The sequence below is a fragment of the Eurosta solidaginis genome, chromosome 1 (assembly GCF_040869045.1).
Source record: "Eurosta solidaginis isolate ZX-2024a chromosome 1, ASM4086904v1, whole genome shotgun sequence".
Taxonomy (NCBI): Eukaryota; Metazoa; Arthropoda; class Insecta; order Diptera; family Tephritidae; genus Eurosta; species Eurosta solidaginis.
Window position 1 is genome coordinate 273650625 of NC_090319.1, and position 23072 is coordinate 273673696.

Here is a 23072-nt window from a genome sequence, read left to right on the forward strand (position 1 = left end):
AATACGTAGGCACATACATATATTTACCAGGTGAGGCTTTGTTCTTCGCAAGAACACTCAAAGGGGTGAAAAAAAAGCTTTCCCAAGACAGTCGAACTAATGACCGTGTGCGCTACTGCCCTACCGTAGTGGACAGTCGAACTAGTCATTCATAATGAGCTTTTATATCATAAGGCCGGAAACCAGCAGTTAACATCTTTCAACTTAAAATCGGTCGACTTTCTTTCTTAAACACCGTTTTGATTTAACGAAGACTATCGAAATTAATGCTGTGAACACAAACGTCTGCAAACTTTGGTCTACATTTAAAAAAAATCTTTGCACCAGATATACAGACAAAAGTGTGACCATTTTATGTATCTCCATTTCTCTTCAGCAGACGCAGTAGTACCAATTCCACAGACCGAGGTAAGGTTCGAAGCCTCTCTGGAGTAAGTGAACCAGGGACAATCCCTCCGCAAAGAGCTACTCCTGAAAATTTTTGAACGATCTGCGAGTTTTGGGGCAAAAACCTAGGATCTTTCCGAAATGGCCAAAACGTTAGTTTCCTTAAATACATACAAACAAAACCTTTCCTAAGTATTTTTTGTTTTAAATAGAAAAATCAAGAAAAGTAAAAACACCGGCGTACGTCGGCGCGCCGCTCACGCCAACGCCGCCGATATATAATAGAGCGTACGCCGCCGCCGCCGATAAAGTGATCTGCGTAAACCTCTAATACATACATGTATATACAAAGGAGCGAATTTAGCTTACTGGCAACCGGAACGAGGGTTGCCATACCGATACTTAAAAACATTGTCCATCAGGGACTAAAATATTTGGCGCTTATCTTCAATCTGTTTTTATCCATTTGCGTCATCCCTGAAAAATAGAAAATGGAAAAAATGATTCCCCTGCAAAAGCCTGGGAAACCAGCTAACGTAGGAAACTCATATCGTCCAATATCTCCCCTATCGCCAATAGCCAAGACATTTGAAGCCGCCCTGCTTCCTTAATTCACGGAAAATCTGCAACTGCATCCAAAATTTACAGAGCACCACCACCACGCTAAATGCCACCATATTGTTCTACCCAACAGCTGGTTCGGGGGCTTGGAATTTTCCCGCGGCAGGTATGCCTATCGTAAGAGGTGACTAAAATACCAAATTCATTCAAGGGGTTGTGTAGTGCAACCCTTTAAAGGGGTTCCCAGCGCAATATATAGATTCATTATTGTCAACCTCACCTTCCCTTGGCGAATCCTGTTTCTCTAACAGCCAAGGCTCTGGCGGCGCCAAGTTTCTCATGGATCTAGGGGGTGGTCATACTTAATCGTTGCCGAGATGGTCGGGCTAGTACCTTAATGGTGCTAGTTACCGGAATGTGCCAGATTTGCATCTGGCAAAGGACTATCAACATCGATAACACTAAGCAAGTCATTCTGGGATTGTCCTTATCGCCACAACAAGAACAACAATATACTGTTCTACTCCTAGCACTAGACTCATCAAAAGTCTTTGATACAGTCAAACACTACAAGACTTAGAATAATTCACACTTCCGCCAAGTCTAAAACGATGGACAGCAAATTATAAAATGAAATGTTAAGCAAACATTTTCTGTTGATCGGCAGGCACCGGTGCAGTTCAGGAACGCAACATTAAAACCCAGAAGAATTAAACAAAGGGTGCCACAGGGTGGTGTCCTATCCCCGCTTTTGTTTAACTTTTACTAATCAAAACTCCGTTGCCCACCAAAAGGAGCTAAAATTGTGTCCTACTCCCAACCGCTGATGAGCTGTACTATAAAATCAATGACATCTCTCTAGCCTTTCCAGCGAAAACTGACACTGTTACCTACCAAATCTTCGGCGACATTATTTACAACATCCACGTCGATGACATTGCGCTATCAACTGTCTTACATCCAAAAATACTTGGCGAGCATGCAGCTGCTATTGTATCTAAAGTCCAGAGCAGAACAAAAACCTGAAGTCCCTTCCCGGCAGCACTTTGGGCTTAGATATAGAAACGCTCATAACGACTTATAAGCGATTCGCCGGCCGCTTGTATGCTACGCGTCCCCAATTTAGTCGCAGAGCCTAAAATAAACACACTGGAAGAAATTGCAGGCCTTTCAAAACACCGCGTTCAGAATAGCCACGGTATGTCATTTTCTGTCTTCGGAACATCATCGACATAGTGATGCGAGAATATTCCCCATAAAGGAGAGAAATGAAATGCTGAACAAACATTTTCTGCTGAATAGACATCTAATTGAAGAGCACCGCTTTCAGAGACTTAAGGAGTCATCTCCGTGAGCATTATGATGAAATCTGGCACTTAAGAATTCAGAAGAAAACGAGCATGAAAGATTTATCGGTGAACCCCGTTATTGAACTCGCAGTTGAGGAAAGCAAACTCCCTAGGGAGACGCGTGTCACTCTAGCTCAACTTCGATCTGGATACTGTAATAGGTCAAACTCTTACTTATCCAGAGCCAACACCGGAATACCCAATGTATGTCCTGTTTGTAACGTGTCCCACCTCGATACCAAATATCCTTTCGATTGTAATGTGGAACTATCGCCCTTGTCTCTCTGGTTAGATCCAGTTGAAACAGCAAGTTTCCTCGGGCTTCAATGAGAGGCTTCTAATGACAATTTATGAGTGATTGCACCTATTGGATGGGGCGCAGCACAAGGATTGCCAAAAATTTGGGGAATTAGAATATCAAACTGTGTTTTTTATTAATTAACTCCTTAAGATAAGATATATATATGACTATATATGACTAAACCAGAGTTTAGGTTCATTTTTAAAACAGATAAACCTTATTATCTTCTGATCAAATAACAGGAAACCAAATTGATCAAGGCAGACGCCGGATCTCTGGCAGAATCAGTGCTCGTTTTCTGCAATAAACGATGTCCACATAGCTACTCGCAATATTTAATTCAGGTAATAAAGATTCACACACTCGCCTCCGCAGTGAAGAAAAAACGACGGTTGATTAAAGGTTTCTATACGAAGCCAATTCCTGCAGTAACGATAATACCATCGAGGTAACCGTTGTACGGAAAGTGCTTAAGTTGTGGGGAGAACACATTGCTGCTAGATAGCGAGAAAGATAAAGAACCCGTAAACCTGTCCTTCACAACTGCGAAAACCGACTTACTTATAGAGACCCTTATTCCCCAACCTGTGATCTGGAATTAAAGCGAGTCGTGAAGTACTTGCTGTCATGAAGTAAACATACATCCCACGCCACTATTGGCAGCCTTTTATTTAGGATCCAGCTTTTAAATCTAGCGAAAAATCAATTTTGCTAATAGAACTACATTGGATTAAGAAGGTAATCGAATTTTCACTCATCGTATCCGTTCTGCTATATGATTGAAGAAGATTTCATTATGACCTGTACAGCATTAAGCAGTGATCAACATATTACAGCGAATTAAAATACAGTGTCTACGCTGTTTGGCCAATTATGAAATATGATGCTCCGGCCAAGAAGGAATTCTTACCGGAACCAGCCTGCGGAAGCAGTGGAAGCGGACGGTCCCACACGTTTTAAATACCCTTGCTGTTGCCAATTGGCATTGGCGCGACTTGTTGGACGGCCAAAATAGGTAGAACGGTTAAGCGCCAATTAATTAAGTAAGTAAAGTGGGGTTTGGGCCTCCACTTCTAATATCGAAGTACGGTCCTACATATATGTGCAAATATATAATCAATCACTATGTATATATGCGCATCTTGTCAAAAAACTGAAGGATAAGTGGAAGACAGTGGCAAAGCGTTACATCGTTATCTTAGGGAGCTGTCAAAGCGTCAAAGCGGATCAACGCAACTGCCTTAAGGGCCAGTTGAACTTCCTTAACCCTAACGCCATAGTCGTAACCATATTTTTACTTATCCATATCAAATTAGCATCAGTTATTGGTGCCTTACCCTAAAAATCGTGAAAATTTCATAAAAATGAAGAAAACGGCAAAAATTACAAACATATATCAGAAAAAATAATTTTCTTAGTAAAAACGTATCTAAAAAAATAAATAAGCACTAAAAAAAGTTAATAAATTCTCCAACTCAAATATTTTTAGGTTATGGATATGGCGAAAAACCAAAAACCAGTGGGTTGGCTATGGTATGGTTATGGCGTTAGCGTTATGGTATGGCACCATTAATTGATTACATTGATTTCCATAAGGTTGGTTCGATCAGCTGTTTTTTCTGTTTATGGATAAGTCACTATTAATTGGCCCTTTAAATATTTGACAAAATTATATTAAACAGATGGCAAAATCTAAGGAGGATCTACACCACTTAAATGTTGCCATTTCCTGCAGGGATACATCAATAAACTGTTTATGTATCGACATACGAGTTTAAGAAACATTAACACGTTCAAATTCGTTTTGCGCATGTATGTGTTTATATAATCTTAAAGTGATAAGGATTGTGCATGCCGGCCTCATTACAGTTTTTAATCAGCTTGCGGCAAAGATTTCGCCGACACTGCGTCGGAAGCTTTCGAAGATGTAAGTCATAAACGTGCTTAACATTTGTAGATCTCAATCATAAATTAACGTGAACTGTATTTAATAAATTTTTTCTGCGATATTGATGATAATAGTGCAATTTGTGTGAAAAATAAAGCCAAATTACAAAAAAAAAGTTGTTATACAAGCAGTTTTCTAAAATTTTAATTAATACACATGAAAGTAGTACAAGAAGATTTTGGTAAAAAAACCCAAAAGAATACATATCTGTGATTATTGCGTACCTACTAACTGGACTGAATACCGAATTGTTAAAAAAAAATTTATTTAATTTTAATAGATAGAATTAAAAATAATAAAAAAAATTTTATTTGCTTTGTGACAAATTTTTCGTAACCAACAAAACTCTCGAAGGTGAGTCTCTAATTTAAGTTTTTTAAACAATGCGCAGACCGAACAGACGTTGTTCTTCCTTAACTTTGGTCTTTCTGCATAACTTTTAAAAAGTTTTTGCCTCTCTCAGTCTCTTTCTCCTTCCCTTTTTTCTCTTCGCTCTAGTACGAATTTAGGCAAAGGGCTACCTACATATATACCAAAGTCCATCCAAATCGAAACGTGAATAGAATTTGTTAGGATAGATCGGTTCCCGCTCCACTTAACGGAAAGAAGCTTCACAGGAACACTCTCCGGGTCACTGTGAAGCTATCCTGCAAATTTTAAAAACTAGGCGGAGAGTTTAGGGAGTCTATAAACTTCATACAAACATATATCCTTCTTTATATATAAAAGAAAAAGAAGGAGAAAATTTGTGCATAAACATAAGCAGAAATGTACTTACTTAAGAACTTTAACGAAATCTCTAAAATTTTTACCATTGATATTAGAGAAAAATTGTAAGTTTACAAACGGCGATGGTTACTAGGACATGTTTCTGAATTTCACTTCTTCATCAGCTAACTTTTCGGGAGCTGAGCGTTGAACTCGAATCTCCAACATTCATATCAGTGCAAGCCTTTAGCTGCTAAGCCATATGAATGTCCCGTTGTTCGCTGTACAATTGGTCTCTAAGAGTTGCCTTTTTGTTTATATTCCTTTTGATCACCATGTAGGCACATACACTCTGTATGTAGTTTATTCTTAATGGTGTGGATATGATTTTTAGGCGCGCTTTTGAAAGCTTAGTAACATTTGTTCGGATTTTTACAGTATTTGTGTTTAATACTTCCGCTGTTAATATTATATCAATATGATCAATTTTTACCGAAAAACTATTTTTCAACAGAGGTATGCATTCTTTTAACTTGGCAACACGCTTGAATATGTATATCAACCTTATATGAAATATAAATACATACATGTCAATAAATGTAATCCCGAAGTTAAATAACGCTAGCGAGTTCTGGCTTTTTTCAACATTCGATCTAATTCAACACATATGTGGCGCATAATGTGATTTGGTGAAAGTCCCAATCAGAGCAAGTTTGCTGGTAAAGTTCACAGCGAACAAACACAAGAACTACATTTTTTGGAAAAAAACATGACTTTTATTTAAACATAACATTCTTGAGAAATGCTTTTAATATCTTTTAAGACCAAGGGGCGTATGAGTAACATTAAGTGCAACTTCAATTGTGTTTCAAAGGAGGAAATGACCTGATTTGGGAAAGCAAAGATAAGTGACTGATTCATATTTAGGTCAGCTATCAGGAAAATTTATATAGATATCCATAAATAGGAGCTTACTTGAAGTAGTCACGTATTTTTGCTTCCCTATATCAGTTCATCCTGGCAGAAATCATCAGGGATTGATATTATTCTCCCCATTATGATGCAGAAGACTCAAAAATCTTTGGTTAAGGAACTAAAAGAAATATTTTGTGCATGCATTCGGTATAGTCACATTCAGCCCTTGTGAACGAAAATAATGATGGTCTTCATACTAAAGTCGGGAAGTAAGGGGCACGAGCTGGCCAAAGATAAATCATACATCTTTTGTGCTAAAAACACTTGAACAATTTCTTGATATACACATAAGGGAATTTATTGATGGTATTTCCTTTTCCACGGCACAACATGCGTATCTGAGGGGAATTCCTACAGAGTCAGCGCTACGGGAGGTGGTGCGAAGTGTGGAGAAATTCTTTATACATAAACAATAAAATCTGACGCCATATAAACCGCTCTTGGTAGAGCAGGGGTGTAGGAACCTGTAAGGAATTGGATCTCGGATCTTCTTCTTAGCCGCGAGATATCAGCTGAGCTAAGGGAGCGCGACTTTTCAAGCAGATCTGTAGAGGCAAACCACAAGCTGAGGTGCACTCACCTCTGATATGGCTCATTGATATAAACGATATTCTAAAAAACTCGACACAAATGGTGTGAAGATTATGGCGTACGCTGAAAATGAGGCGATCCTAATTCCGGGTACATTCCCTTCAGTAATGAGTGAAATCATAGAAATAACATTGGTAAAACTAAGTGGGTAGGTACAGGGATGTGGCCATATCAAATAGTACCAAATATCTGGGGATTACAATCGGTTTTAAACTCAACCGGAAAGCGTACATCTAGGAAAGGGTGCATAGAGCCTGCATCGCTTTCTACGCCTGCAAGGCGATGTTCGGTTAAGTAAAGGGTTCCTGTGGCTGTATGAGGTAGGGGTATGATCTGTACTGACGTATGGCTCTATAGTGTGGTGGGAAGCTCTTAGTAAGAACTAAAATCTCACCTGCCTGCAGAAAGCTCAGCACACTGCGAGCAGTGATGTCACCGGAGGCTCCGCACCTGCTCCACGGTGGTTTTAGATCCCATCTCAAACCTGCATCAGTGAAAATAGGTGCTGGAAGAATACTCAGATGGTTCATAGCAGTATTCTAAATTTACTTCCGCTAGGAACTTTGAGATCCGAAGTAGACTACTAACGGCGCAAACTACAGTTTTAGGGTGGTGTAAGCACTAACATTCCAAGTAGGAATGACTGGAAGAGGGGCACGGTTAAAGCATACTAAACTACTACGCCGAAAGCTAAAAAATGTGTTCGGGTGTGGGGGCTGGAATGTATTCGCATTCCCTAGAGATTTCTATGTTTCAAGCAGAAGTAGTCGCGATTTGGCAGGCCTGTAAATCACTCGAGGTCCGGAATAGTACTGGCAAAGAATATAACTTTTCTGACAGCCAAGCAGCAATAAAGGCGCTAGCTGTACGATATACTAGATCAAAGATATTAAGTCCATGCAAGCAACTTATAGCAGCGTTATTCATACGGTAATCAAAGGAAATAACATGATGAGCTGGTACGTAGGGGCCCAGCGGAGGGAGATGAAGGAGTAACCAGCAGTAGGTAATCATACCGCTGGAAGTAACCAAGGGGAAAATTCTGAATTTTTACGTGAACAAGGTTCGGCAAAAGTGGAAGAGCACCACGGGCTGTGCAATTTCAAAATCTACATGGCCAGCCTGCAAAAAAGAGGACAAGAAATCTACTGAGTTGATCCGTGACTAACACCCATGATCTTATAGCGGTCTGCACCGGTCTTTGGACTTTAGGCATACATGCTGAAACGATAGATATTCCGTATAAAGACCACTTTAGAAATTATTAAGGCGTAACTTTATAAGTGACTATTGAGCACTTGCTGCTTAAATGTCCGGCTCTAGCTAGAACACGTTTAAGATCATATTTAAATCAGTCTAATATGCTACCCTGCTACAAAAATAGTCTAAATGTTCTTCAACACATAAATGCGCATTTGATAATTGCTGACATAGCCTTTCGCACGATTTAGTACAGGTGTGTGTACAACACACAACCAAACAAATCTGAATTCTAGCAAATTTGCAAACATTGCATTTTCCCACAGAAGTAACAGCTCAACACAGATGTGTAGGTATATATTTTGTATCGAGTTGTATGTAGGTATGTAAGTATGTATGCTTAAGGTAGATATGCATGTAAGTATGTATGCTTAAATGTAAATATGTATGTAAGAATATGTTTAGAATAATTCAATATAAATAAGCTGAAATATTTGAATAAAGATACATTCAGAATTCGCTCACTGATGTCAAAACTCATTTACCTGCATTTAATCCTTTATATGGCGATCCTGCCTATGATTCTACTGGCTGAATTTTTAGCCTAATTTCATAGCTGGCAAGGATTTTACTGGCTGATTACAGTCTAAGCCTTGTAAAAGAAGCAAATGATGTTTTCGATGAATTAAATTTGGAGAACTCAAAAATTATGTCATTTAGCAAAATTTTATGATAATTTACGAGCTTTATAATCGAACTGATGCAGGAGCAGTGGATATGACCAGTAAAAATATTGATATTGCCTTGGAAGGAACAAATGAACCACATTCGGAATAAACAACCAGCCAGACAACGGTGATAAGGTGGTAGAAACGGTGATAAGGTGGTATAACAGCATGACTGGCAGCATAAGTATAAGTATGCATAATAAGTATAACCAGCTTAATTTTGAAATAGTTTTAACAATTTAAACATTATTTTTAAGCGGGAAAAATATTCGGGCAACCTAACGGCTGCCTATTGACAAGCAAAAATTTAAATTTCTGCTGTAAAAACTTTTTTTTACTAATTTTTGAGCTATGTTCCCAAAGAGGACATACAAAATCAAAGCCAATTTGACCAAATTTTCGACAAATTAGTTAAACTAAATTTAAATTTCCAGCAATGTAAACATTAAAAAAAAATAAAAAATGTAAACATTAGGGTTTTGAAAAAAAAAATTTTTTTTTGAAATGTTTTACCAAAATAGAAATTTTTTTAAGCCCAAAATGGCATAGAAAACAAAATGAGAAAAAAGAGAATAGCATAGGAATTAATTTTTAATAATTTAACTATTCATCATTTGAAAAAATTTTTTTTTGTAAGAAAAATTTGAAATGTCAAAAATGTTAAAATAAACAAATTGTTCCTTAAGAACAAACATTTTTAGAAATAAACATTTTAAATAATAACTTATATAATGCTAACTAAATAAGGAAAAAATAATAAAACTAAAATGAACTAAAGAAATAAGCATAAATTAGCATTTTTCCCCCACCCCCAAAGAAATAGGAATAAATTTTTAATTTCTCTTTAATTTTCTCTTCCAGTCATATCATCTCTTTAAGATGTCTTCATGGACAAAAATCAACCCCATAGCTGGTTACGAGTTAGGAAAAAGAAACTCTGAAACATCAGAGAATATAATACTAAAATATGAACCACCAGCTGAACCAGAGCCAAAAATTAACCCAAACATTTCAAATGTTTGGCTAGCAGTTTTAACCTGCGGAATCGTGCTATTGATATAATATTCAAATTTAGCACCCTAGACTACCTAAACTCAACCGAATTTCGATAAGAACAGTAAACAATTACAAATGAACCACTGCAAAATGCCTCACTCAATAGAAGGATTTATTAAGACAGCTTCATTAGCACTGTCTAAGTTCAAGAATTTGCTAATTCACAGTAGTAGTTTCCATAGAAGTTAATCAAAATAACAAATATGAAGGCTGTCAAGGTAGAAGATTTATACCACAAACCTTTCGCAACATAATGCTTGACTAAAAACCTTACGTACGTGGAAATATGCAAAATACCTAAAGTTAACACAAGATCGGAAACTTAAAAACCAGCCAGAATGAAGAAAATAAAGTCACAAAGAGAACCTTAATATAAAAAAAGCGCTTAATAAATAAATTTGCAATTAGACATGCCACGCTCGTTTTCACCCAAAAGGATAGAAAAATTGTAGCGTAATACAAGCAATCAGATTCTTGAGGAAGTTATCGACTTAGGACAATATTCAACCAGGCTTAAAAATGCCGGCAATCTAGGACTTGTAAGAGAAAAAGACAGTTGTCCCTTAGGAGACAAATTGGTGCAGAAAAATGAATAGTCGAGTAAGCATATTTAAAAATGAAAAATAGGTACCCAAGTTCTCAAAGATCTTATATTTGCATTAACGCCAGAAGTTATGCATGTGACAAATGTCGACAAAAATTAAAGAAATTCTTCATAAATATCATGACGATCCCATCTGGAAAGGCCACCCAGAAAATTGCATGAAACATAAGATCTAATAAAAATATTGCTGGAAAATATGAAAAATGATATAAGAAAAGATATGAAAAATGTTTGCATCCACTGTACCCTTTTGTTTAACCACTTGTCACTATATAACTACTTCTTGCTCTAGCAGCAACTGAATCTACCAAATCTACTGTATTATCATACGCTCAAAGATCCCACTTTTAGATCAATGTCAATTTTCACCCAATGATGACTGTAACCATCATGCTGTCCTATACGTTTTAATAACAATGCAAAAGATTTGTTTAATAGAAATAGTCAAAGTAAGGAAAACTAAATTTCCTATATTTAGTCGATCATACCGTTAGATAGCATATGTATAGGGTCCTGTGGATTAGAGAGTAAGGAAATCTAAATCATTTATGAGTTAACCGGGGATTGCCCGTATCGCTTTAAATGTATGAAAACATTTATTTCAAGCAATTTTTAATTTTTATAATTTATTTAATAATTTGGAAACAATTTAAACAACGTGACATCAGGGCGGACAAGGCGACAGCTGTTTCGATTATACCTTGTAAATCTCTTCAAAGCCTTTTCTCCCGGCAGTGGGAGTCGAAATCGCACCCCTACGATAGTTGAAATGGTTATAAACGCATTCAGCTACGTCATGCCTTAGTTGTTGTAAATTATTAAATAAATCATTTATCTTCATTATTTTTTTAGAAATAGAAATATAAGTTTGGCCTGCCTCATCTAGGAAAACCTCGCCTTTTAGAGAGGTTATAAAGTAGATAGTAGACATACATATAGGGCCCTGTAGAATATAAAATACCGATAGGAAAATAATTTCATTAATAACCTGTAGAAAAAAAAAAGATCAATAGGAAAAATTATTTTAATGTTACCCTATAAGGTAGAAGAAATCGATGAAAATAATAATTTTACTCTAATACCCTATAAAGAAGAAAATACTAATAATAAAAATAATGACACTTTAATCCCATCTAGAATAGAAAATGAGGATAAGCAAAAATTTCTCAGTAACATAGAGAATAGCAATATCATAAATAATAAGAAAATAAAAATATACAAAAATAGACTTAAATTAGTAGAATAAGAAAATGTTCAACCTACAAACATAAAATACAAAATTAGAATTAATTTATAAAAATAGAACACTCATGCCTTCTCCAAATGCATAAGCATTCTAAAAAAGGGGAGATGTAGTTTAAACAGCCAACAATTTAATCCCAAATATTTAAAACAGTCTAATATGCTACCCTGCTACAAAAATAGTCTAAATGTTCTTCAACACATAGATATGCATTTGATAATTGCTGACATAGCCTTTCGCACGATTTATTACAGGTGTGTGTACAACACGCAACCAAACAAATCTGAATTCTAGCAAATTTGCAAACATTGCATTTTCCCACAGAAGTCACAGCTCAACACAGATGTGTAGGTACATATTTTGTATCGAGTTGTATGTAGGTATGTAAGTATGTATGCTTAAGGTAGATACGCATATAAGTATGTATGCTTAAATGTAAATAAGTATGTAAGAATATGGTTAGAATAATTTAGTATAAATAAGCTGAAATATTTGAATAAAGATACATTCAGAATTCGCTCATTAAGGTCACCACTCTTTTTATTGCATTTTAATCTTTTATAATCCTTCGGAAGCCCTATTGTAACTTTTCCAATATCAAATGCACAAAACTCTAAGCTGCCTTAACTTATTTGACATTGACCAAGCAGAGCTGACTGGTTTTATTATTCGATTAGACATTCAGTAAAGCATTAATGAAATAATAGGGGAGTTCAGAATTGTGCATTTGACGTTGAAAACATTGCTATAGTAATTATAAGCTACGGATCGTCAGCAACTTTTTTCATTTTAAATTTATTCTTTCCATTTTTTGTTTTGTTTAAACAGTTGATGATTTGCTATTCAATATTGAAACAAAAAGATGATAAAAAAATTTTAAGGACTACCTTTATATAAATGGACCAAAAAACAGAAGGCAATTTTTCCTTTAATACAGACATAGTCTTGTTGAATTTTGACTAAAAAACTTTAACAATAGCTCTTGTAAAAGAATTTTGGGATTTATAATTATAAAGGTAGAGCGCGTGTTTAAATTTTAAATAATCAATTAGTTTATCCCAAGTACATTGTTTGCCTTAAATTGAAAGATTGCGCTCCACCTTTATAGTCTTAAATCCCAAAATTCTTTTACAAGAGCTATTGTTAAAGTTTTTTAGTCAAAATTCAACAAGACTATGTCTGTATTAAAGGAAAAATTGCCTTCTATATTTTGGTCCATTAAATAAAGGTAGTCCTTACAATTTTTTTATCATCTTTTTATTTTCAATTTTTTAGTACTGCCTACAAAAAGGCAATTGCAACTTTGATTAGTAATTTAAGTAATTCCTAAGTGAAAATCCTTATCTTTATTTATTTGTTCAAAATAGCAGGATTTAAGAGAATTAGTGGAATTTTCGCTGACAGCACTTGCGAAAATAACAGAATTCCCCTCGCATCATAACAAGAAAATTCCACCCCGTTAGCCAGCTACTTAATTTGCACCGCTGAAAATCGTGGTGAAATTCGCATACGCCTGAAAGTCTAAAAGATTCGTGGTGAAAGTCGCGTACGCCTAAAAGTATGCAAGGACGTGCATTGAGTTGGGCCTTCAACGAGGTGGAATTCTGCAACGCCTGCAACACTCAGGAGGCTAGCCATTAAGGTATGGCCTAATCTTCTAAATAGTTCGACTTGTGCGTTGCGTAGCTCAAATTTTTTGATCAAACATTGAACTGTCACCGAGTTTTAAACTATATTTCAGGTTTCAAGTCTCCAGATATCCATGCAAGATTTCAAATTTAAAACTAGTTTTCTCAATATCTCGATCCATGCGCCACCTAGCGGAATTTTTTTGATAAAATATTGCATTGTCACCGGGTTCTGACTTACGGCCCAAGTTTCATGTCTCTAGCTCATCGGGAAGTTAATCGAAAATCGATCGCAGGATTCACCCCGTTTTTAAAGGATTTGCAGTTATCTTGACTAGCGCGCCACCTAGCGGAACTTTGTTTTCTACAAATTGTATTGCCATCAGGCCTCTAACTAAGTGCCAAGTTTCAAGTCTCTAGGTAACCGGGAAGTTTGTTAAAAATGGATTGAAACATTCCCAAATTAAAGTTTGTTTTCTTACTATCTCGATCCGCGTGCCATCTAGAGAATTTTTTTTTTTATTAAATATTGCATTGTCAGCGGGTTCTGACTTACGGCTCAAGTTTCGTATCTCCAGCTCACCGGGAAGCTACTCAAAAATCGATTGCAAGATTCCCCTCGTTTTTCAAGGATTTGTAGTTATCTCACTTAGCTCGCCACCTAGCGGAATTTTATTTTCTGTAAATTATATTGTCACCAAGCCTCGAAGTGTGTGCCAAGTTTCAAGCCTCTAGGTCACCGGGAAGTTAGGTGAAAATGGATTGAAAGATTGCCAAATCAAAACTAAATTTCTTAATATCTCGATCCGTGCGCCACCTAGCGAAATTGTTTTGATCAAATATTGCATTGTCACCGGGTTCTGACTCACGGCCCAAGTTTCAAATCTCTAGCTCACCGCGAAGTTACTTAAAAATCGATCGCAAAATTCCCTGCGTTTTTTCAGGGATTTTCGTTTATCTCGATTTGTCTGCCACTTGGCGGCATGTTGTTTACCATGAATTGTAGTGCCATCGACTTGCAAACTATGTCCTAAGCTTCAAGTCTCTGGATCACCGAGAACTTAGTTTAAAGTGGATCGAAAAATTTCGCTTGCATTGTAATGTCTCCCTGATCTGAACTATGTTCTAAGTATCAAGTGTCTAGCTCAACGGGAAGTTACCGAAAAAAACTTTTCCGTGGTAAAAAATTTGTTTGGAAATGAGGGGATAAACATGAAAGCGACTTAATATAAAGGTAGAAAAAAGAATCTACGGTTTTCGATGTTTCCTTTTTGCCATGACGTATCAAATGCATATCCATATAATTTGTTGGCGTTTTGTGTAAAAATACTACACCAGTTTGCAAATACAATGATGCTAGACCTTTTGCACAAAATCCTGAACTCCATTATTAATGGAATTTTTATATCGTATGGAACATTTAATACAAAATTCATTTAATGTCGAAAATTTGACCAATTACTACATTAACTCTATGTGTGAAATTGGTATAAGGTATTATTCGATTAGTAAGTTAAATGTCGCTCATACGCCAAGTAGCACCACTTGCTGATGCACGGGTACGAAAAACATCTTTTCTTGCACACACATCTCAGTAACTGTATTAAATAAACATGAAATCAAACAACATATATAGCAAACATATATGCAACGTATATAGCAAAATTTTAAAATTCATAACGAATATGAAATTATAATTTAATTTACCACACATTTAATCATTTAGAAATATTCCATTAGCCATTGACCAATTTATTAAAGCAAAACCTTAATTGAGCTAATAGCAAATAAGCCTACTGCCCTACACTACGTTTGTATTTACATACACATACATATGCATAAGTATGTCAGTTAGAGTGGGTCACATTTCTTGTTGAAAAGGCACATCCAGTTTCTGAATCTATGGGTCATACTGAGTAATATTGCCCATTGGACCATAGGTCTGAAATGAATTTCGAGCCTTCCTAATTTTGTTAGAAAATTTTATGTCAAAATTTTCTCACTTGATTAGGGAGGATCGAAATTCATTTCAGACCTATGGTCCCATGGGCAATATTACTCAGTATGACCCATAGATTCAGAAACTGGATGTGCACCTGAAGTTTTTTTACCCATACAATTTGACCCGCCCTAATGTCAGTGTATGTAGTATGTAAATGCTTACATGTTTTCGTTGAAGTTATTCCTTAACTTATGTAAGTAACTCACGTCCCATCGCTTAAGAAGTTTATGTGACCTTTATGGCGTTGATTCATAAATTTATTTACTATTAACTTAGATACTAAGTAAGCACACAAGTTATTATCATCACTCATTAGATATGGTCCTCATCGGAATGCATTTATTTATTTAATCAATGAAAAATTACATACATATGTAAATCAGCGAAGCCCGAAAATTCTATCGAAAAAGTCAGCGGATGACGGAAAGTTTCAAGGGGCAGATTCCTACAAGAACGATGATGGCGACCTGGTAACTGACGCACAGCGTGTGCTCAAGTTGTGCAAGGAACACTTTTCCAAAAAGCTAGCTAACGAGGGAGAAGGCGAACCCGATACCCCTATCGCCGATGAGGGAAAACACGTTCCGGCAGTCGATTATGACGAAGTGAGAATGACTGTATCCTGGCTAAAAAAGGCGACAGATAATGTCGGAATACCCACCGAGCTGTTAAAACACGGAGACGAGGAGTTGGTAAAAGGCATGCATCAACTCCTATGCAAAATATGCTCAAACGAGCGCATGCCTCCAGTTTGGAACTTAAGTGTACTCTGCCTATTCCAAAGGAAAGGCGATTCAGCAAACCGCGGCAATTACTATGGAATCAGGGATAGCGGGAAATAAACATCTATATATTGGTTCCCTGGACATATGGAAATGAAAAAGTGGATGAACTAACTAGCGCACCCCGCGAAGCTTGTACCGTAGATATTCTAAACAGATTAAGCAAGATAAGAAGAAGGCAGAGCTATGATCAAACAAGCAAGAAATGCGAGGGACCAAGCGCGGGGTAGAAGTGTAGAAGATCATTTCCAGGTCTTGCAACCTTAAACTAATAGAGTATATATTATCATTCATATTCTGACTGGACAATGCCTTCTGGCATCACATGCTTATAAATAAGCCTTGTCACTCATAGCAGATGTAGGAAGTGCGGGTTGAAAGAGGATCGAGCATGTTTTATGCTCGTGCCCTGCGCTTGTAAGACTAAGACTACAGCTATTAGGAGTGGCACAAGTATCAGATCTAGAAGCAGCAAGTAGCACAGGTCCTAGAAAACATCTAGTATTTGCCAAGAGGACGGAGTTATTTTATAACATGTGTCCTGGGTTATGATAGGATTTTTCAGTTTGATCATTAGGCAAACTTCTGCTAACACTATGGACTCATTCAGTTTATGGGAGATCCTCACGGACCAGCCAGTTCAACCTAACCTGTGGGAAACAGAAGTTTAGAGAGCGCCACATCTTAACATTAGTATTATGACGAGCTATAATTTTATCGTGGTCACTTTCTAGAAATACTCTGAGAATTTCTCAAAGTTCTTCCTTTTTTATACATACACTCTCATATTCAATTTAGCACCGGCCTCAAGATTTTATTTGAATTCGCTCAAATAAGTGTCCGTAAAATTTTGTTTACTTTTATTTTGAATAATAATAATAACACTGTGTTATGTCTTTTTTCTATTTTCAGTAAAAATGAATTCTGCAGTTTCCTTTTTGTTGGTGATGATATGTGCGGTCGTTTTAGCGGCACAAGAGGGCCAAGCTAAAAGTAAGTAAACAAGTAAATGCTTGACTTATCTTGTTTGGTTGATTTTCCGACAGGGTGGATAAATGATGTATATTGGAACGATTTTCCGTCATCCCTTGTCAAATTTGGTTTTGAGACAAACCGGTTTCGGCGTTGTGCCATCATCAGTGTCGATTTTCGTTCTGATCTGTTGTTGTCATTTGTCCTGTATTTATAGTTCGTAGGTATATGAGCAGGTATTGTCAAATTGATGCTTGTGTATATCAGAAATGGTGTTTATCTGTTCGTTTATTATTCTACCGTCGAATGTTTTCTGTTTGTAGATTTCCATGTTTTCGAGTACGTTGAGACGTCGGCCCTTTTCTTGTATGTGAAGAACCCTAACTGTTTTATTGATGTTTGCTGGGGAACATTCATTCTCGACCATGTGATTCGCGAAGTTAGACTCGGGTATAATGTTTGGATTCCGTATTTTTTTGTTGTAATCTCTAATATGTTCTCTGAACCTCGTTCTTATTTGCCGTCCTGTTTGTCCTATGTAACTATGCCTGCATCCGCAGGTAAGCTTGTATACGCCGTGGCTGCTAAACGGATCCTCTGAGTTAATGTTAGTTCTTAGTTTTCGCCCTGGATTGTTCGATGTTTTGAATGCTGTGTTAATGTTGTATTTTTTAAAGAAATTTGCCAATTTATATGTTGCTTTTCCAGTATATGTCATAGTCGTCCAGCTATTATTTTCTTTTTCATTATTTCTTTTTGGTTCTCCATTTGTCCTTCTGGGCTTATCTACTAGTGCTTTTTTATATCCGTTGTTTGCAGCGATATTATATATGACCTCAAGTTCTCTCTTATATGCCTCTTGTGTAAGAGGTGTTCCTTCAAGTCTATGTACCAAGTGCCTTAATGCTGCATTTTTATGATGTTGAGGGTGATTTGAGGTATTGTGTATTATTGTGTCGGTGGCCGTTGACTTTCTATATATGTCATAGTTAAATCTTTTGGCTTCTTTATCAATATTTATCGTGAGGTCTAGATAGTTGATTCCTCCGTCTTTTTCGGTTTCCATTGTAAATTTTATATTGCCGTGCTGTTTGTTGAGGTACTCCAGTACGAGCTCTTCGTTATTAGTAGTTAAAACGCATATTATGTCATCCACGTATCTAGCATAAAATGACACGCCAAATTTGGACTTCAGCTCCTGTATGTACTTTTCTTCCAGATTTTGCATGAACACTTCCATAAGAATTGCTGATGTGGGGCTTCCCATTCCAAGACCGTTTGTTTGTCTATATATTTTATTGTTGAATTTAAAATAGTTTTGACGTAAAGTGGTTCTTAGCGTATTTGTGATTTGCATACTTTTTACTTTGTTTTTTGTGTTATGAACTATTGTTGAGCTAACTATGTCCAAAGTCTCCGATAGTGGTATAGATGGGTATAGATCTTTTATGTCAAAAGATACCAATTTGCTGTTTCTTGTTAGCTCTACGGTCTCGAGTCTCTCTATTAGTTCTGTTGTGTTAGCTATTGCATATTCGTTCCTTAGCTCCAGAGTGTCTATCAATATCGTTTTTAAATATTTGGACAGTTTGTAACATGGTGCCGATTTAAAATTAATGATGGGCCTCATTGGCGTGTCCGGCTTGTGGATTTTTGGTAGCGCAACCAGTGGAGGAGCCGAAGGGTTCATTTGGACCAATCTATGTGCCATGTTAGAATCTACTATATTTGTTGCATTTTTTATAGCAACTTTGATTTGTTTTTGGTATTCATCTGTGGGATCCTCTCTCATTCTACGACATTTCATTTCCTCTATGAGATCCTCGGTTTTGGATAATTAATTTTAATTAATTTTAAATCGGCACCATGTTACAAACTGTCCAATTATTTAAAAACGATATTGATAAACACTCTGGAGCTAAGGAACGAATATGCAATAGCTAACACAACAGAACTAATAGAGAGACTCGAGACCGTAGAGCTAACAAGAAACAGCAAATTGGTATCTTTTGACATACAAGATCTATACCCATCTATACCACTATCGGAGACTTTGGACATAGTTAGCTCAACAATAGTTCATAACACAAAAAACAAAGTGAAAAGTATGCAAATCACAAATACGCTAAGAACCACTTTACGTCAAAACTATTTTAAATTCAACAATAAAATATATAGACAAACAAACGGTCTTGGAATGGGAAGCCCCACATCAGCAATTCTTATGGAAGTGTTCATGCAAAATCTGGAAGAAAAGTACATACAGGAGCTGAAGTCCAAATTAGGCGTGTCATTTTATGCTAGATACGTGGATGACATAATATGCGTTTTAACTACTAATAACGAAGAGCTCGTACTGGAGTACCTCAACAAACAGCACGGCAATATAAAATGTACAATGGAAACCGAAAAAGACGGAGGAATCAACTATCTAGACCTCACGATAAATATTGATAACGAAGCCAAAAGATTTAACTATGAAATATATAGAAAGTCAACGGCCACCGACACAATAATACACAATACCTCAAATCACCCTCAACATCATAAAAATGCAGCATTAAGGCACTTGGTACATAGACTTGAAGGAACACCTCTTACACAAGAGGCATATAAGAGAGAACTTGAGGTCATATATAATATCGCTGCAAACAACGGATATAAAAAAGCACTAGTAGATAAGCCCAGAAGGACAAATGGAGAACCAAAAAGAAATAATGAAAAAGAAAATAATAGCTGGACGACTATGACATATACTGGAAAAGCAACATATAAATTGGCAAATTTCTTTAAAAAATACAACATTAACACAGCATTCAAAACATCGAACAATCTAGGGCGAAAACTAAGAACTAACATTAACTCAGAGGATCCGTTTAGCAGCCACGGCGTATACAAGCTTACCTGCGGATGCCAGCATAGTTACATAGGACAAACAGGACGGCAAATTAGAACGAGGTTCAGAGAACATATTAGAGATTACAACAAAAAAATACGGAATCCAAACATTATACCCGAGTCTAACTTCGCGAATCACATGGTCGAGAATGAATGTTCCCCAGCAAACATCAATAAAACAGTTAGGGTTCTTCACATACAAGAAAAGGGCCGACGTCTCAACGTACTCGAAAACATGGAAATCTACAAACAGAAAACATTCGACGGTAGAATAATAAACGAACAGATAAACACCATTTCTGACACAATATTCGAGCCTTTAAAACTTGTTTACAGGAAACAACTTAATCACACAGGTACAACAGACAAACGCACAACAACAAATAAACACAAAACAATTAACACACCAAAACAAAAAACCGACAAAGAAGGTCAAACGACTGAAATCACAGATTTCTACCCACCCCAGTCAGCCACACAAATCGATTAGTAAACCACCCTCGGTTCTGAACGAACACACAGCACATACACATAACTAAATATACACAAGCATCAATTTGACAATACCTGCTCATATACCTACGAACTATAAATACAGGACAAATGACAACAACAGATCAGAACGAAAATCGACACTGATGATGGCACAACGCCGAAACCGGTTTGTCTCAAAACCAAATTTGACAAGGGATGACGGAAAATCGTTCCAATATACATCAAGTAAATGCTTCTTCCTCGAAAATTTAATACATCACTTTAAGTATACTCAATTACTTAAATATAAATCAACTTATTTTCCATAACGTTAAGATTTTCAAATGTCCGAATTAACAACCAAAGTTTCAGGCGCTAGAAGAGCATATTTTTCCTATACTGTGACAAGCTTAAATTTTATGAGTTTAACGCCATCTTCACCCGTCTCCTAATAATTTCGTATCTTTATTTGAAATGTGTCTGAATTAACAATACAATTTTCGGTCGAGGAAGCACTTTGCACAAGCATCACAATTGGGCCAATTACTAAATGTGGGTTCCCTTCAAAGTGTTCAAAATTTATTTATAATTCGTATAGCAACCACCTGGAAACAACGTTCGTTATCTGCGAAATAGTTTTTCAGGAGATAACCCGCTAGAAGCGTTGATTATTTCGTATAGTTTGAAATATGTGTGTGCGTGTTTATGTGTGTGTGTGTGCGTAACACGGAAAGACTTTGTAGCAAACAACACTTACACAAACTACTTTAATAATTGAATGTCGATTGTATTGTAGGTGCAATGTTGTGAAAACAAAACAAAACTATAAAATGTAAGGATGTACATATAAGAGGTGCACAAAATGTTGCAAACAAATTCCAAAATGAGCTACATAAACGCATTGTTTATCTTTGGCAATTCATATGACAATTTGAGTAGCTAAAGTAAGTGATGCAATTGAGTACAGCGCTAAGAAAATACGATAATTAACAGTGCTGCAAAAAACTTATGAAGCACAGCCAAACTTATTGCATACTACCGCTAATGCAAAGGTACCCTGTTATTGTTGTTGTTGTTGTAGTGATAAGGACACTCCCCGAAGGCCTTGGGGAGTGTTATCGAGTTGATGGTCCTTTGCCGGATGCAGATCCGGTACGTTCCGGTGCCAAGCGCGACCATCTCGGGAACGATATATATGGTCACATTAAACCTTCAGGCCATCCCTCCCTCCCCACCCCCAAGTTCCATGAGGAGCTTGGGATCGTCAGAGCCTCGTCTTGAAACAGGATTCGCCACGGATAGGTGAGGTTGACAATTGGGTTTGGAGAAGCTAAATATTGTGCTGGCAACCTGAAAGGGTTGCGCTACACAGTCCCTTGAATGTGGTATTTTAGTCGCCTCTTACGACAGGCATACCAACCGCAGGTATATTCTGACCCCCTAACCCGCTGGGGGTGCAAGGGTACCCTCGAGAGCTTCGTTGAAATCGGGAACACTTTTCGAAGCTCACTCGCATGTCGTGTGCGCACAATACTGAAAATTCAGAGAAGCAAATCGAAAGCAAAGCGAAAACTAGCTTGTTCTTCGATCATATTTAAATTCTACGCTCAAAAAATCTTCTTGTATACACATAAAACCCTAAAAAATTGCTTTAAAAAATACTTCCTCTTCTCATTGTTCTAATTCTGATTGTCACTTTTACTTCTCCCTCTCACAATTTCTTTTTCTATCCTCTTTTCCGATTTCAGAACATAAAAATATTCCACAATTTCTAGGCTAAGTTTTTAACACTCAGAGAACGTATTACTTACACTAGACGTATCCTTTCGATCTTATCCTTTATTAGTTGGGTCCTTGAGCAAATTTCTGGTAACAATACGGACTCTTTCAGTCTATGTGAGATCTCCACGGACAGGCCAATTCAACCTAACCTATCCCGCATTTAGCGCCAAAAGTAAAATAAAAAGATTGGAATTATTTTATTATTGTTCGCATGATGAATTTAGATCATAAAGGCCTATTCATGTTCAAATTATCAATAAAGAACTGATCGGACTAAAAACGCCGTCACATAAGAAGCTTTTCATATAGATGCATTTAATGCAATCTTATGCATGATGAGTAGATTGCACCTATATTTATGGAGAATGGCAGATCGAGCGCCACTAGCGCCATCTGATATGTAAAAGTGGCAAACTTCCAACTTTTGGTGCAAGCAAAGCATAAGAAGAATTTGACATTTGATTTGACTAATGGTGCTTTCACACTTTGCAAGTGAAATTGTATTTCCCACACTTTGGTACATTTCCACCGTTTTTCTCGATTCACAAAACTGGGAGACAAAATATCTTAGAAAGTATTTTTCTTGTATCGTGAGAATGTTTGTAACAGTAGTTCGCATAATTTTTAACGTGCTTGAGCAAGGCCAAATAAATTTAAATTGCTAAGTCTGAAGTTCTTTTATATTTTCAATTTAATTATTTGATGTCATGCGTAAGATTGCGTTAATATGAAGAACTTCATTGTGGCTCGGTCATGGCTGAATAAAAAATATATATACGAGTATTATCCATTCAAAAAGTTATAATGCAATAAATAGTAATGAAAAGGCTGATGATTTGGGAAAGAAAAGCGCAGCACTCGATGAATCGACGGCAGACGTGCC

General features: G+C 36.7%; 1 protein-coding gene across 3 annotated transcripts in view; it reads left to right on the forward strand.

Annotated features, from left to right (window-relative positions):
* Positions 1-23072, forward strand: part of CCHa2 (CCHamide-2) — an 85810-nt gene that overhangs the window by 49251 nt on the left and 13487 nt on the right. Inside the window, exons 1-2 of one of the 3 annotated variants that reach the window (XM_067760809.1) lie at positions 4435-4525; positions 16976-17056. In XM_067760809.1, the coding sequence (XP_067616910.1) occupies positions 4450-4525; positions 16976-17056 (157 nt within the window). In that variant the 5' untranslated portion in view covers positions 4435-4449. Of the gene's footprint in view, positions 1-4434; positions 4901-16975; positions 17057-23072 lie in introns of those variants that run through there. The other 2 variants (XM_067760811.1, XM_067760812.1) reach the window with 2 other exon arrangements.